This window comes from Dermacentor andersoni, chromosome 1, assembly GCF_023375885.2.
Source record: "Dermacentor andersoni chromosome 1, qqDerAnde1_hic_scaffold, whole genome shotgun sequence".
Lineage (NCBI taxonomy): Eukaryota > Metazoa > Arthropoda > Arachnida > Ixodida > Ixodidae > Dermacentor > Dermacentor andersoni.
In genome coordinates this window covers 364710014-364723983 of record NC_092814.1, presented here as the reverse complement: position 1 = coordinate 364723983, position 13970 = coordinate 364710014, and the positions used below count along the sequence as shown (strand labels likewise).

At 43.6% G+C, this 13970-nt stretch overlaps 1 protein-coding gene across 1 annotated transcript in view; it reads right to left on the bottom strand.

The window, feature by feature from the left end:
• The window catches only part of wds (WD repeat-containing protein wds), a 107742-nt gene that overhangs the window by 37009 nt on the left and 56763 nt on the right, over window positions 1-13970 (bottom strand). The window contains exons 9-10 of the mRNA XM_055063838.2: window positions 2484-2530; window positions 1771-1846 (exon numbers count right to left, since the gene is read on the bottom strand). Coding sequence (XP_054919813.1) covers window positions 1771-1846; window positions 2484-2530 — 123 coding nt within the window. The remainder of the gene's footprint in view (window positions 1-1770; window positions 1847-2483; window positions 2531-13970) is intronic.

The window sequence follows — 13970 nt, the reverse complement described above, 5'->3', positions numbered from 1 at the left end:
AAAGAAGTCATCGTTCTTCATCTTTGGGGGCTTTAAAAAGAGAACTTACAACTTTGTTACATACGTGCATATCCAGTTGTGCAACCTGGTGCGTAACAAAGGTTTAGAAGCTGCTTCTTTCGCCGTTTCACGAGGATAAACAAGCACGCGGCAAGGAAAAAGTCACGCCGCCCATGCCACAGAGTAAACTAAATGGGAAAAGTGAGCGATGACAGCGTCGCCACTACTTTCGCCACAAGCGGGAACAGGGGCAAGTAAGGGGAGCGCGCTTCGGTTGCACCACTAGAAAGCCTTCTAGTTCACTATAGCCCTATTCTAAAACTCTTCACACCTGCGTGCCCCATGCAAACACCCGCAAAGCTCTTTGGCCCCTATTCTAATCTCTATTGACTACATGGGGTACATGGTGGCACTGCGAAGCCGTCCACATTATCGGACGTCTGGAAAATCGATCGTTGACTGTACACTGGCAACTACTCCTGCAGACAACACAACGTCAAAGACAATTAGTTACGATTTCTCCCTTTTACTCGAGCCAGCATTAAGGTGAATATTGTTCCCTTTCAATAAAATGACAGCAAATTTTCCCTGACAGAAGCACAAATTCCCCAAGTTTTCCCTGGATATTCCCAGACTATTCAAATTCCCTTAGAATTCCCAAATTTCTCAGTTGGTAGACACCCTGTTGAATTCTCTGCTACTTGCAGTTGTGAAAAACAGCACACCGCAACTACTGAAATGCTATAGCGTGGGCAGCACAGAGTCGAGCGAAAATGAAACCTTTCGTGGTCAAGGGTAATTGAAACTGCGTCGTGGTCAAGGGTAATTGCATTGAGTTCTTTTTTCTAAAAATGAAATGGAACTGGACAAGAACCATTTAATTTCATCTTACAATACAATGATGTTTTTTTGCAACAAGTGGTTGAGTACTAATGACAGAATGTAACGAAGGAGTGCGTTCATCATCGGGCAAGTGCTTGAGTGTTCCAGGGGAGTCTCTAATCATGTCCTGCATTTACCTCAATTTCTATATTATTAATGTGATGATATTGCTGCCTTAGAGATTCTCGAGCGCTCATCTATCACTTTAGTTTGACTTAATATTTGCCTTTAGTGTCCCTTTAACAAACTCTCACGACACACAATTCTTGGTTGTTTTTACTGCAGCTACAGTACAGAGGTGATGAAGAAAAGTTTCCTGGGACATGACCTGCTTGGCGACATGAGAATCTCTAGTAAAAAAGTGCACTGCATGGATCATCAGTACAATTTGGCAAAACACCTTCATTTCAACTCCAAATTTACTCTGTGTTACTTTAACGATGGTAACAGAAGCACGTTTGAACAAGTTGAAATAGAACCTGATCACAGTATGGCTCATTAATTGACCAGCACATTGTGAAGGTCACACTACTGACACAGCAAAACAAGCTAGGTGAGCTGCCACACGGGAGCTTGTCAGAAAAATTTTTTGTTGACTTTCTCGGAACCTTTTTTGAATATTTCATACAAGCATAACTTTTTTTTCAAATATTTCTTTAAGGAAATTGTTTTGCACTTGGTGAAGCCCAACAAATAGTGTGACAACTTTCGATAAGGCTTCGTTTTGTAGCAAAGCAAGGTTATTCAATCTTTGGTATTTGATCATTTCTCAGATCAAATTAGTTTTAGTTCAGTGCTCATCTATGCCAGAGTCAAAAAATTATTTTGTTGTTCTCTATAGGGTACACTACTTGCTATAGACTGAAGTAGGGTTGGCCCAGCACTCACTTGTCCAGGGTGGCTGCCAGGATGTACTTTCCGTTTGGTGAGAACTTTACAAAGGACACAGGTGGGTTGTCATCATCTGTGGGGTTTGTACAATTAGACCTTGTCATTAACACCACACTAAGTTCACTGCACTCGCAATACTTGAGCCAAAAAATGAAATCCATAGCAAGCTCATGCACAAGTGGGTGTAGTAGCCAAGGATAAGAATGTGACTGGGAACCACAGTAGAACTAGAGGCACTTAGCTTGACATTTCACTGTTGGACATGTAAAGATTCCCACTGAACGGACACACTTCCCACAAGCTACATAAAGTAGCGGAGTTCACTATTGAAGGTAAATGCACATCCTGATTTACTATGCATCCACCTAACACAGCTCAAGATTAAGGTCATTTGCAATGAGTAATTTTATAAAGATGTGACAAAAATAACAGATATATGTTTGTGCCTGATAGAAAGTGTTGCCACAAATGATTATGCAGTTGTTTTAAAGTGAGCACATGAAGCTTGGCTAAGCCCAAGATTGGCTGCCAACACCATCAATCACCAGAAGCAGCCAGTCCCAAAGCCATGCTGACACCATTCACCCACTATGCAGGAAAGTGCATCAACAATTCAGTGCCAGTAAGTGCATGACAGGGAATAAATTGGGGAAGGCCCTCCTATTCCTTCTATCTGTCAGCCACGAAGGGGATTTTTCCCTTTCACTCACCTATCAGTGTCTTCAAGCACTGGCCCGATGCCGTGTCCCAAATGCGGCTGCACAAAAGAAACACACATCTATGCAACCTCAACGCATTCCAACATAACTGCACTGGTCGAGCCTTGTCCATGAGAAAACCCGTGGCACCAATTATTCTGTGCAGGCAACCAGCCAAAAACTACCGCGAATACCATGGCGAACACGGGACTGGTATGTTAAAGTGAAAAGAATTATGGGATTGAAAGCACTGGCACATGTGTGTCGTCCATGCTGACTGACAATGCCACGTGCATGTAAAACCACAGGCCACCATTTTTCAGGACTGCAGCATCATTCACACCATGGTGCTTTTATGTGCAGACTTCTGGTTGTCCCAACATTTGCATACCTGCCAACCTGTGAGCATTCACAGAAATCCAGAAGGCAGAGGACACACTTTATTAACAATTATTTAGATGCAGAGACTTATGAGGCACACAAACCACGGTGACCTTTTCAGAGACTTTCTCTTGCCTACTTGGCCCATATCAGGAACCTGTCCTAATAAACTTATTCCGAGCATGTACCCCTCTGCCCCGCCACAAGAGGTGTCATCACTATCTCTTTTTTTGTATGCATTTCTTTACAATCTTCCTTTGCCCTATCTTTCAAGAGTTTAAAACTTTTCAGAGAAACAAATTTATGTTTAGTAAAACTTGATGCAACATTCACAAAATCGTAAAATGGAGATTCATAAACATGATAGGAAAAATTCAGGAGAGTTGGCAGGTATTATGTGCTTAAGAGCATCTCCGCTAGACCACACGTGGGGTGCTGGGCTAGCAAAACAGATGGGAACTTCTATACTCTACATTTGCATGACATCTTCTGTAGTATAACTTCACTGTAACAAACATTTACCTTTTACTTTGCTTGTAATGAAAGCACCAAGCATATGCATGCAACGCAAATGTATTTTGTTAACTGTGAAACAAAATTCGTCAAACCTCATCACAACAAAGTCGAATCCGACACAACAATACCTTTATTATACCTGGTATTCATATGAGCACACATGCCGATATTAGCAGAAAAAAAAAATCACGATCAGGTCTATGAGAAAGCTTGCCACCACCAACGGGCCAGTAAAGGTTGATCTTGATAGCCAGTTGGCGGCTTGGCATGCCAATACGTGGCAAACAATAAATTAAAAATGTAACCGTGTGATCGGTCTCATGGGAGTGGCATGCCGGCTTGCCTACTGAGGTCCGACCAAGCCAAGCCACTGGCCAAATGTGCACATTTTGAAGTTGCTATGCTTTTATGTGCAGTTGCCAATTGTCAGTCTAGATCATGCGAACAGCTTGGCCTCCGATAAGGCCTATGACGGTGACCTTGCCACAATGACTAGTCACTAGTCGCTCTCTGTCACCCGTCAGCATCATAACCGTACTGCCTAGGTGGCTAGGCCTAACACATTCTGCAACTAAATTTGCGGTATGGTGCCAAGCCGTGTTTGCAGAATCATGTACAGATCTCTGAAAAAAAATCAAGAACACACTGAGCAGCATTCGGTTGTTCTTATAGTGCACTGGTTCTAGGGGTAGGGGTTGCATTGATTGATGGATATCGTTTTTTGGCACAAAGTCCAGAGATGGCCAAAGGGCACCATCACACTTGGCGATGAATGACAATAAACTGTTCTTCAATGAAGAAATGAGTTGCTAATGGTGGATGAGAGATGGCTGTATATCGGCCTAAAATTTGCACTGTAAATGGCATCAGACACTTATCTATTGTTACGATCGGCCTGCAGGAGTTCCGACCTGCAAAATTTTCCGGCCCACTGCAATGACTCGCCTTGTAAAGACAACAATGTGCCTCTTCAACAGCCCAATGGCGCCGGTATGTCTAGCCACGTTTGGAGGACCAAGTATTGGTCGGTTCGCTGTAGCCTTTACGGTTTTCTTGGAGCGGGGGAACTCCTGGAAGGGGATGTTTTGCGGTGCTTTCCCATGGGCCCCAGAGGTTGTCACAGTCAATGGACAGACGTCGCGGCTACTGACTACAAAGGCAGCTCTGGGATCAAGAGGCGCGTCTACTCGTGTCAAGACCCCTGTCTACGAGAACCCTCTCACCTCGGTGTGTTCAGTGAAACCAAAGTGCGGAAGTGAGTGTGTGAACCCTCCCCCTCAAACGCATGTCGACTACGATGTTTTTGGACGCTCCCATTGGTCGAAGGTTGAACAGCCGCTTTCCCTCACCTACGGATCTAGGGAGGACAGTGCGTCTTTAAGCAGCCGTCTCGTGGCTGCTCAGTGTGCTTCGTTTTCAGTCATGCTAGACTGATGAACTGTAACGTTCTCCACCCTTCATGTAGATATTGTAAAGAAATCCCATATTCCTCGTTCTCGATGAGAACAAGTCCCTCCCTTCATCAACGTCCTTAGTGTGAATGAGTCGGACGACGGCATGGGCCAGCTACCATCTATTTCATAACCGACCCCAACTCTTACACTATTAACATAATGCCCGTAAACAGTAAGTGCTACGGCCATAAAAGTACATTATGAAGGATTAATTACTAAAAATGTTAATGCTAGCAGCACTAGTGCCTCAGCAGAGCCCTTCAGCACAACGGCTGCAAGGCATGCGCTCTTCAAGTGACTACATTGCAGCTAGAACTTCCAATGAGAGGCTGTGCTACAAATTATTTCTGTTGCCAAATGATTTCAGTGGCCAAATGATTTCTGTTGTTTTCGTTTCTGCTAAGAACTTCAATACTGTTTTAAAATTAAAAAGAATGCCGGGTGCAGAGGTATATTATGATGGTATTAGGAAGGGAAGCACTTCTTTTCTCTTATTCTACTTATGGGCACTGAACGAGAACATGAAGGACTGTAAGTGTACTGCCACACCTACAGCATGTCGGAGAATTAGTTCCAGTTAGGAGCGAGTACTGTAGGTGAGTGCCCAATTCTTAATCTACAAAGCAGCACTTCGTGGCGTCTTGCTGTTTTCTCAAAGATCATTTTCCTTGTCTTTGGTTTGATTATGAGTAGTTTGTTGGATACCCGAGTGTCCCATTGCCTCTGCCAATATTTCCGTAACTTATGCCATAAAAATGGCCGATGGTCTGCTGTAGGTATGGGTATACTATGTTTGCATCACAGAAAGCCATAGATGTAGCCTTTTTGTCAGCAGTTACGTTGCCCTCTAGGCCTATTTAGATTATGGGGTTTTATGCGCCAAAACCATGACCTGATTATGAGGCATGCTGTAGTTGGGGACTCCGGATTAATTTTGACCACCTGGGGTTCTTTAGCGTGCACCTAAATCTAAGTACACGGGTGTTTTTGCATTTGGCACTCCCTCTAGGCCTCTGTGGCCAGGCACCCAACAAAGAATGATTATTTGGTTGGACATGTAGGCTGAGCATACAAGGTTGTAGAGTTCATTTAAGATTGAGTTTTATGTTTTCATAGCCTTTATGATACTAGTTTGCTTTATATATTTAACAGCCGAAAGGATCGCCTATGTTTCCACTATGAAAATGTTCATGTGCGGATTTAATGCACCAGAAGTTGAAAATGACAGTCCAAGGGCTGCACAAGCCACACCATAGGTAGACTTAGAAGCGCCAGTATAAAATTTTGCGCAGGAGTACTTTGTCTGAAGTTCGCCAAACTGATCGTGTATGCGCCTCAGGTGCACGTTTTGAAATTGCAACAAAACACACATCACACTGGATAGTCTGCCATTCCTAAGGTAGTGCAAGAGAAATTGGAGTAATTAGGACTGCTTCTTGATGGGGAATGCCAGTTTCTTCTGCCAATTCCTCCAAGCGTACAGACAGAGGAGTGCAAACACATGGGCAGTTATGGTGAAGTCTCGCAGAAGACAAGTCGAGCACAGTTAAGTGACATGGATGTTGCATATCCGATTTACACTTGAAAGTATGAGAAGCTTAGATATGTTCTGCGTAGGTGTAAGGACCATTCGTTGACCTCAACATACAGGATTTTCAAACGGCTTGTCCTAAAAGTGCTTGTTGCCTGGCATATATGGAGGTCGTGGATTGGGTTGAGGATTTTTAGAGCACTCTCCATTGCGGAATGGTACACCACAGCTCCGTAGTCAAGGAGTGACCATATGAGACTCTTGTACAGACTAAGCAGACGCCTCCTGTCACTGCCCCAGGTTGTTCGAGACAGCAGCTTACCGTATTTACTCGAATCTAACGTGCACTTTCTTCCCATAAAACGGGTCCAAAAAATTGTGTGTGCGTTAGAATCTAGTACATACGACCCTAAATCTGTGTTACCATATCGCCATCAGCATTTCAAAATGGCCACCTTTTACGCACTTCGAGCCTAGCTGCCGTAGCTTTCTCCATGTGCTGTAGTACGTGTGTTTAGGCAATGTTTCTTTTGGCTTAGGTTAGTGCACTGTCTGTCTTCCCGTTTTCTGCGTTTGCTCTATCAGCATGGAAGTGCCGACTGCAAATACATGCAGAGTTCATCACAATGCCACAATTAAAAGGAAAGCGATTACGTGTGCAGAGACGAATAGAAATCAGGCCGCATCACGGGCATATAGAGTTCCCAAAACTTGCGTGCGAGACTGGCGCAAACAGGAGAGGCATTCTACACCGGTGGCTGCTACGTGCGGTGCGGCTGCGCTGCCCCTATCAAGAAAGCGACCTGTGACAGAGACAAGAGTCTATGTATCTTGGCACACTGTGCTGGGTTCTCACCGCTTCGTTCACGTCGAAGCGAGAGGCCGCACAAAGGTCAATTCCCTCGCTCCTACTGCAGCACTTCCTCATTCCAGCGTTTTAGAGTTTCCACACTCATTGAGTGAGACGTGTTCATGTTCGATTGTGTGCGCCTGACACCATGCTTGTTAATTTAGTTAGTAAGCGAATGTTTAAATTTTTATACGGCCGATGAAACTACTATCCTTACTTTTCGTATAGCTGTCTACTAATTTGCTATCGTAATTGATGCTTCGCCTTTCAGGCGAAACTGCGACTTTCTTTTATTTATCGCAACTTTAGTGCATTGGGAGTAAATCTTGTTTCAAAATGAGAGAAAGTTGTACTCTTGTATATGAAAGAATGAAGTGCACGGTACTGTAGAGGACTTTTCTTTTTTTTAGGTCACGGCAAATGGGTGCGCGTTACAATCAAGGGTGCATTAGAATCGAGTAAATACAGTCAGTAGGTTCATAGTCTTCAGGTACTTTGCTTTAAGATATTTCAAATGGGGAATAAAATTAAGTTTTGTTTCCAAGATAACAGTACCTAAAAGTTTCTGTTCAAGGCTGACCAATAGTCGTTCTCCATTAAAGGGACACTAAAGTGAAAAATGATTTCTTCTGCATCAATAAATTAGCATTCTACAACACCAAAAAACACCACTCTTACAACGATAAGACATTTGGTAAGCCAAAAAAAAGCACAAGAACGAAATACGGATGGTGACGCCTACTTAAGTTCCCGCACCTGGGGCTGCGACGGCTTGGATTTTGATGGCTTCTTCTAGGGCCTACTAGTTATATATAGCGGTACAGATTGACTACATTGTGTTCTAAAGGAACCAAATGTTAAACATGGCAAGTTTCGGGAACCTTTATTCAGCCAAAGCGGCCCATATGCAAAACATACCTTCGAATCCCTGACGTCACGCTGACGTACCGGTGCTGGGGTTTCGGCGCGAAATTCAAATACTGATACTTGGACCTTCATTTTCTCATCTAATAATAAAAACATTTTTTTGAAATGACTGCCTGCAGGGTTCTCAAACAATGCTTCATTTGTCTAAACTGATTTATTGTTTCGCTTTAGTGTCCCTTTAAGGTCAATAACGGGTTCTAGTAATGTACCTGCCTCTTGCTTGAGAAGAGCTAGAACACGTGCTTTTTTGAGGGTTTAATTTAAAACCATTTTCATCTGCCCACTTTGACAGTTTGTTTAGGCCAAGCTGTAGCTGTCTCTCGCAGATGCTGAGATTGCACGAACTGAACCCTATCTGTACATCGTCCACATAGAGTAAAAGAGTTTGAGAGGTATGATGGTAAGTAAGGAATTCACTTTTACAATAAAAAGCATACAGCTCAGCACTCCAACGTTATCTAGTGAGGAGAGTCTAGCAGTGCTATTGGAGGAATTAGAGGGCAGTAAATGGGATATAATAGGGCTCAGTGAGGTTAGGAGGACAAATGAAGCACATACAGTGCTAAAAAGTGGGCATGTCCTGTACTACCGGGGCTTAGCAGAGAGACGAGAACTAAGAGTCGGATTTCTCATTAATAAGGATATAGCTGGTAACAAACAGGAATTCTATAGCATTAACAAGAGGGTGGCAGGTCTTGTCATGAAACTTAATACGAGGTACAAATTGAAGGTTGTACAGGCCTAAGCCCCTACATCCAGTCATGATGACCAGGAAGTCGAAAGCTTCAATGAAGACGTGAAATCGGCGATGGGTAGAGTGAAAACAAAATACACTATACTGATGGGCGACTTCAATGCCAAGGTAGGCAAGAAGCAGGCTGGAGACAAGGCAGTGGGGGAATATGGCATAGGCACTAGGAATAGCAGGGGAGAGTTATTAGTAGAGTTTGCGGAACAGAATAATATGCGGATAGCTGAAAGTGGACGTGGAGGAGCCCGAACGGTGAGACTAGAAATGAAATAGACTTCATACTCTGCACTAACCCTGGCATGATACAAGATGTAGACGTGCTCAGCAAGGTGCACTGCAGTGACCATAGGATGGTAAGAACTCGAATAAGCCTAGACCTGAGGAGGGAACGGAAGAAACTGGTACATAAGAAGCCGATCAATGAGTTAGCAGTAAGAGGGAAAATAGGGGAATTCCAGATCAAGCTACAGAACAGGTATTCGGCTTTAACTCAGGAAGAGGACCTTAGTGTTGAAGCAATGAATGACAATCTTATGGGCATCATTAAGGAATGTGCAGTAGAGGTCGGAGGTAACTCCGTTAGACAGGATGCCAGTAAGCTATCGCAGTAGATGAAACATCTGATCAAGAAACGCCTATGTATGAAAGCCTTTAACGCTACAGCTAGAACAGAACTGGCAGAACTTTCCAAGTTAATTAACAAGTGTAAGACAGCTGACATAAGGAAGTATAATATGGATAGAAATGAGCATGCTCTCAGGAACGGAGGAAGCCTAAAAGCAGTGAAGAAGAAACTAAGAATAGGCAAGAATCAGATGCATGCGTTAAGAGACAAAGCCGGCAATATCATTACTAATATGGATAAGATAGTTCAAGTGGCTGAGGAGTTCTATAGAGATTTATACAGTACCAATGGCACCCACGACGATAATGGAAGAGGGAATAGTCTAGAAAAATTTGACATCCCACAAGTAATGCCAGAAAAAGTAAAGAAAGCCTTGGGAGCTATGCAAAGGGGGAAGGCAGCTGGGAAGGATCGGGTAACAGCAGATTTGTTGAAGGACGGTGCGCAGATTGTTCTAGAAAAACAGGGCATCCTGTATACGCAATGCCTCATGACTTCAAGCTTATCGGAATCTTGGAAGAACGCCAACATAATCTTAATCCATAATGAAAGGGACGCCAAATACTTGAAAAATTATAGACCGATCAGCTTACTGTCCACAGCCTACAAAGTATTTACTAAGGTAATCGCAAATACAATCAGGGACACCTTAGACTTCTGTCAACCTAAGGACCAGGCAGGATTTCTTAAAGGCTACTCAACAATAGACTATATTCACACTATCAATCAGGTGATAAGAGAAATGTGCGGAATATAACCAACCCTTATATATAACTTTCATTGATTACGAGACAGCGTTTGATTCAGTCGCAACCTCGGAAGTCATGCAGGCATTACAGAATCAGGGTGTAGACGAGCCGTATGTAAAAATACTGAAAGATATCTACAGTGGCTCCACAGCCACCGTAGTCCTCCATAAAGAAAGCAACAAAATCCTAATAAAGAAAGGCGTCAGACAGGGAGATAACATCTCTCTAATGCTATTCACAGTGTGTTTACAGGAGGTATTCAGAGACCTGGATTGGGAAGAGTTGGAGATAAGAGTTAATGGAGGATACCTTAATAACTTGCGATTCGCTGATGATATTGCCTTGTTTAGTAACTCAGGGGACCAATTGCAATGCATGCTCACTGACCTGGAGAGGCAAGGCAGAAGGGTGGGTCTAAAAATTAATCTGCAGAAAACTAATGTTTAACAGTCTCGGAAAAGAACAGCAGTTTACGATACGTAGCGAGGCACTGGAAGTGGTAAGGGAATACATCTACTTAGGGCAGGTAGTGACCGCGGATCCAGATCATGAGACTGAAATAATCAGAAGAATAAGAATGGGCTGGGGTGCATTTGGCAGGCATTCTCAGATCATGAACAGCAGGTTGCCATTATCCCTCAAGAGAAAAGCGTATAACAGCTGTGTCTTACCAGTACTCACGTACGGGGCAGAAACCTGGAGGCTTACGAAAAGGGTTCTACTCAAATTGAGGACGACGCAACGAGCTATGAAAGAAGAGTGATGGATGTAACGTTAAGGGGGTTAAGAAGAGAGCAGACTGGGTGAGGGAACAAACGCGAGTTAATGACATCTTAGTTGAAATCAAGAAAAAGAAATGGGCATGGGCAGGGCTTGTGATGAGGAGGGAAGATAACCGATGGTCATTAAGGGTTACGGAGTGGATTCCAAGGGAAGGAAAGCGTAGCAGGGGGCGGCAGAAAGTTAGGTGGGCAGACGGGATTAAGAAGTTTGCAGGGACAACATGGCCACAATTAGCACATGAACGGGGTAGTTGTGCAGGTATGGAAGAGGCCTTTGCCCTGCAGTGGGCGTAACCATGCTGATGATGATGCGGGATTATCTGACTGAGCTATGTCGAATGCTCAGTTTCGATAGTCGGAAGTTGGAAGTGCAAACTCAGTATACTGTAGTAATGGGCGACTTCAGTGCAAAAGTGGGGGAAAAGCAGGCTGGTGAACAAGCAGTTGACAACTACGGCGTCGATTCTAGGAACGCTGGAGGAGAGATGCTGGTAGAATTTTGAGAAAGGAATAAGCTGAGAATAATGAACACCCTTTTCAGGAAGCGTAGCAACAGAAAGTGGACCTGGAAAAGCCCTAATGTTGAAACAAGAAATGAAATTGATTTCATACTTTCTGCCAATCCCAGCATAGTGCAGGATGTAAAAGTGATAGGTAGGGTAAAGTGCAGTGATCATAGGTTAGTGAGGGCCAGGACTTGCCTCAAGTTGAAGAGAGAAAGAGTAAAATTGTTCAAGAAGAAACAGGGTCAACTTAGAGGCAGTAAGGGCAAAAGCAGACAAATTCAGGCTGGTACTTGCAAACAAATATGCAGCCTTAGAACAGAGAGATGATGAAATCAAGGCGAAAATAAGTGAAATTCAAAATTATGACGCTGAGGAAGACTGAAGAAGCCGTAAAAAACGGCCGCAGCCTGAAATCAGTGAGAAAGAAACTTGGCATAGGACAAACCATGATGTATGCACTGAAAGATAAGCATGGTAATATGATCAGCACTCTCGAAGATATAGTAAAAGGAGCGGAAGAATTCTATGCTGACCTCTACAGTACCCAAAGGAGTCTGGATACCTCCATTAGAAACAGCAATGAACTGGATACAGAAACTCCTCCTATAGCTAGCGATGAGGTCAGAAGGGCCTTGCAAGACATGAAACAGGGAAGAGCGGCAGGAGATGGAATAACAGTCGATTTAATCAAAGCTGGAGGAGACATAACGCTTGGAAAACTGGCGATTCTCTATACAAAGTGCCTATCGACTGCAAGGGTCCCAGAAAAATGGAAGAATGCAAACATTATACTAATCCCCAAAAAAGGGAGATGTTAAATAATTGAAAAATTATGGTCCCAGTAGCTTACTCCCAGTATTATATGAAGTATTTAATAAAATAATCTTCAATAGAATAACGGCAACACTGGGCTTTAGTCAACCAAGGGAACAGGCAGGTTTCAGGAAGGGTTACTCTACGATGGATATCACATCCATGTCATCAATCAGGTAATTGATAAATCCGCAGAGTACAATCAGCCTTTCTATATGGCTTTCATAGATTACGAAAAGGCATTTGATTAAGTAGAGATACTAGCAGTCATAGAGGCATTATGTAATCAAGGAGTGCAGAACCGTTTACGTAAACATTTTCAAAAATATCTGCAGAGGTCCTACAGCTACCTTAATTCTACTGAAGAAAAGCAGGAAGATGCCTATGAAGAAAGGGGTCAGACAGGGAGACACAATCTCTCCAATGCTATTCAGTGCGTGCTTGGAAGAAGTATTCAAGTTATTAAAGTGGGAAGGCTTAGGAGTAAGGATCGACGGCGAATATTTTGGCATCCTTTGGTTTGCCGATGACATTGTTCTATTCAGCAAGAATTGAGATGAGTTGCAACAAATGATTGAGGACTTTAACAGGGAGAGTGTGGGAGTGGGGTTGAAGATTAATATGCAGAAGAGAAAGATGATGATGAATAGCCAGGCAAGTGAACAATAGTTCAAGATTGCCAGTCAGCCTCTAGAGACTGTGAAGGAGTTCGTTTACCTAGGTCAATTAATCACAGGGAACCCTGATCATGAGAAGGAAATTCATAGAAGAATAAAAATGAATTGGATCACATACGGCAGACGTTGTCGGCTCCTGGCTGGAAGCTTACAATTATCATTGAAAAGGAAGGTGTACAATCAGTGCATTTTACAGGTGCTGACATATGGGGCAGAGACTTGGAAGCTGACAAAGAAGCTTTAGAACAAGTTAAGGACCGTGCAAAGAGCAATGGAACGAAAATTGCTAGGCATAACGTTAAGAGACAGAAAGAGAGCGGTTAGGATCAGAGAGCAAACGGGTATAGACGATATTCTAATTGACATCGAGAAAAAAATGGCACCGGGCAGGTCATGTAATGCGCTGGTTAGATAACCGTTGGACCATTAGAGTTACAGAATGGGTACCAAGAGAAGGGAAACGCAGTCGAGGACGGCAGGAGACTAGATGGAGCGATGAAATTAGGAAATTTGCTGGTGCTAGTTGGGATCGGTTGGCGCAGGACAGGGGTAATTAGAGATAGTAGGGAGAGGCCTTCGTCCTGCAGTGGACATAAAATAAGCTGATGATGATGATGATCAAAACAATGGCAACGTCAGGCAGTAATAGTGCAGTTATGACGCCAGCGCTTGCGATGCAGATCGTATCGAGAGCAATCCATCAACGTGGCTCACGGCGTCAGACATTTGCGTGCATTGCGTGGCTGTAAATTTTGTACACCATGGTGACCACACTTAGCGACCACAAATTAAAAAAATTGGAGGACGCTTAAGCTTCGCCTTCAAAAGTGGAACGCGATAGCGTTATCGCACCCCGTTCGCACTGCCTACTCAAACGCGCTACGCCAGCCAAACGTCGCGATCGGCAGAGATAGCCGGGCCCCGACGTGCCATGAAG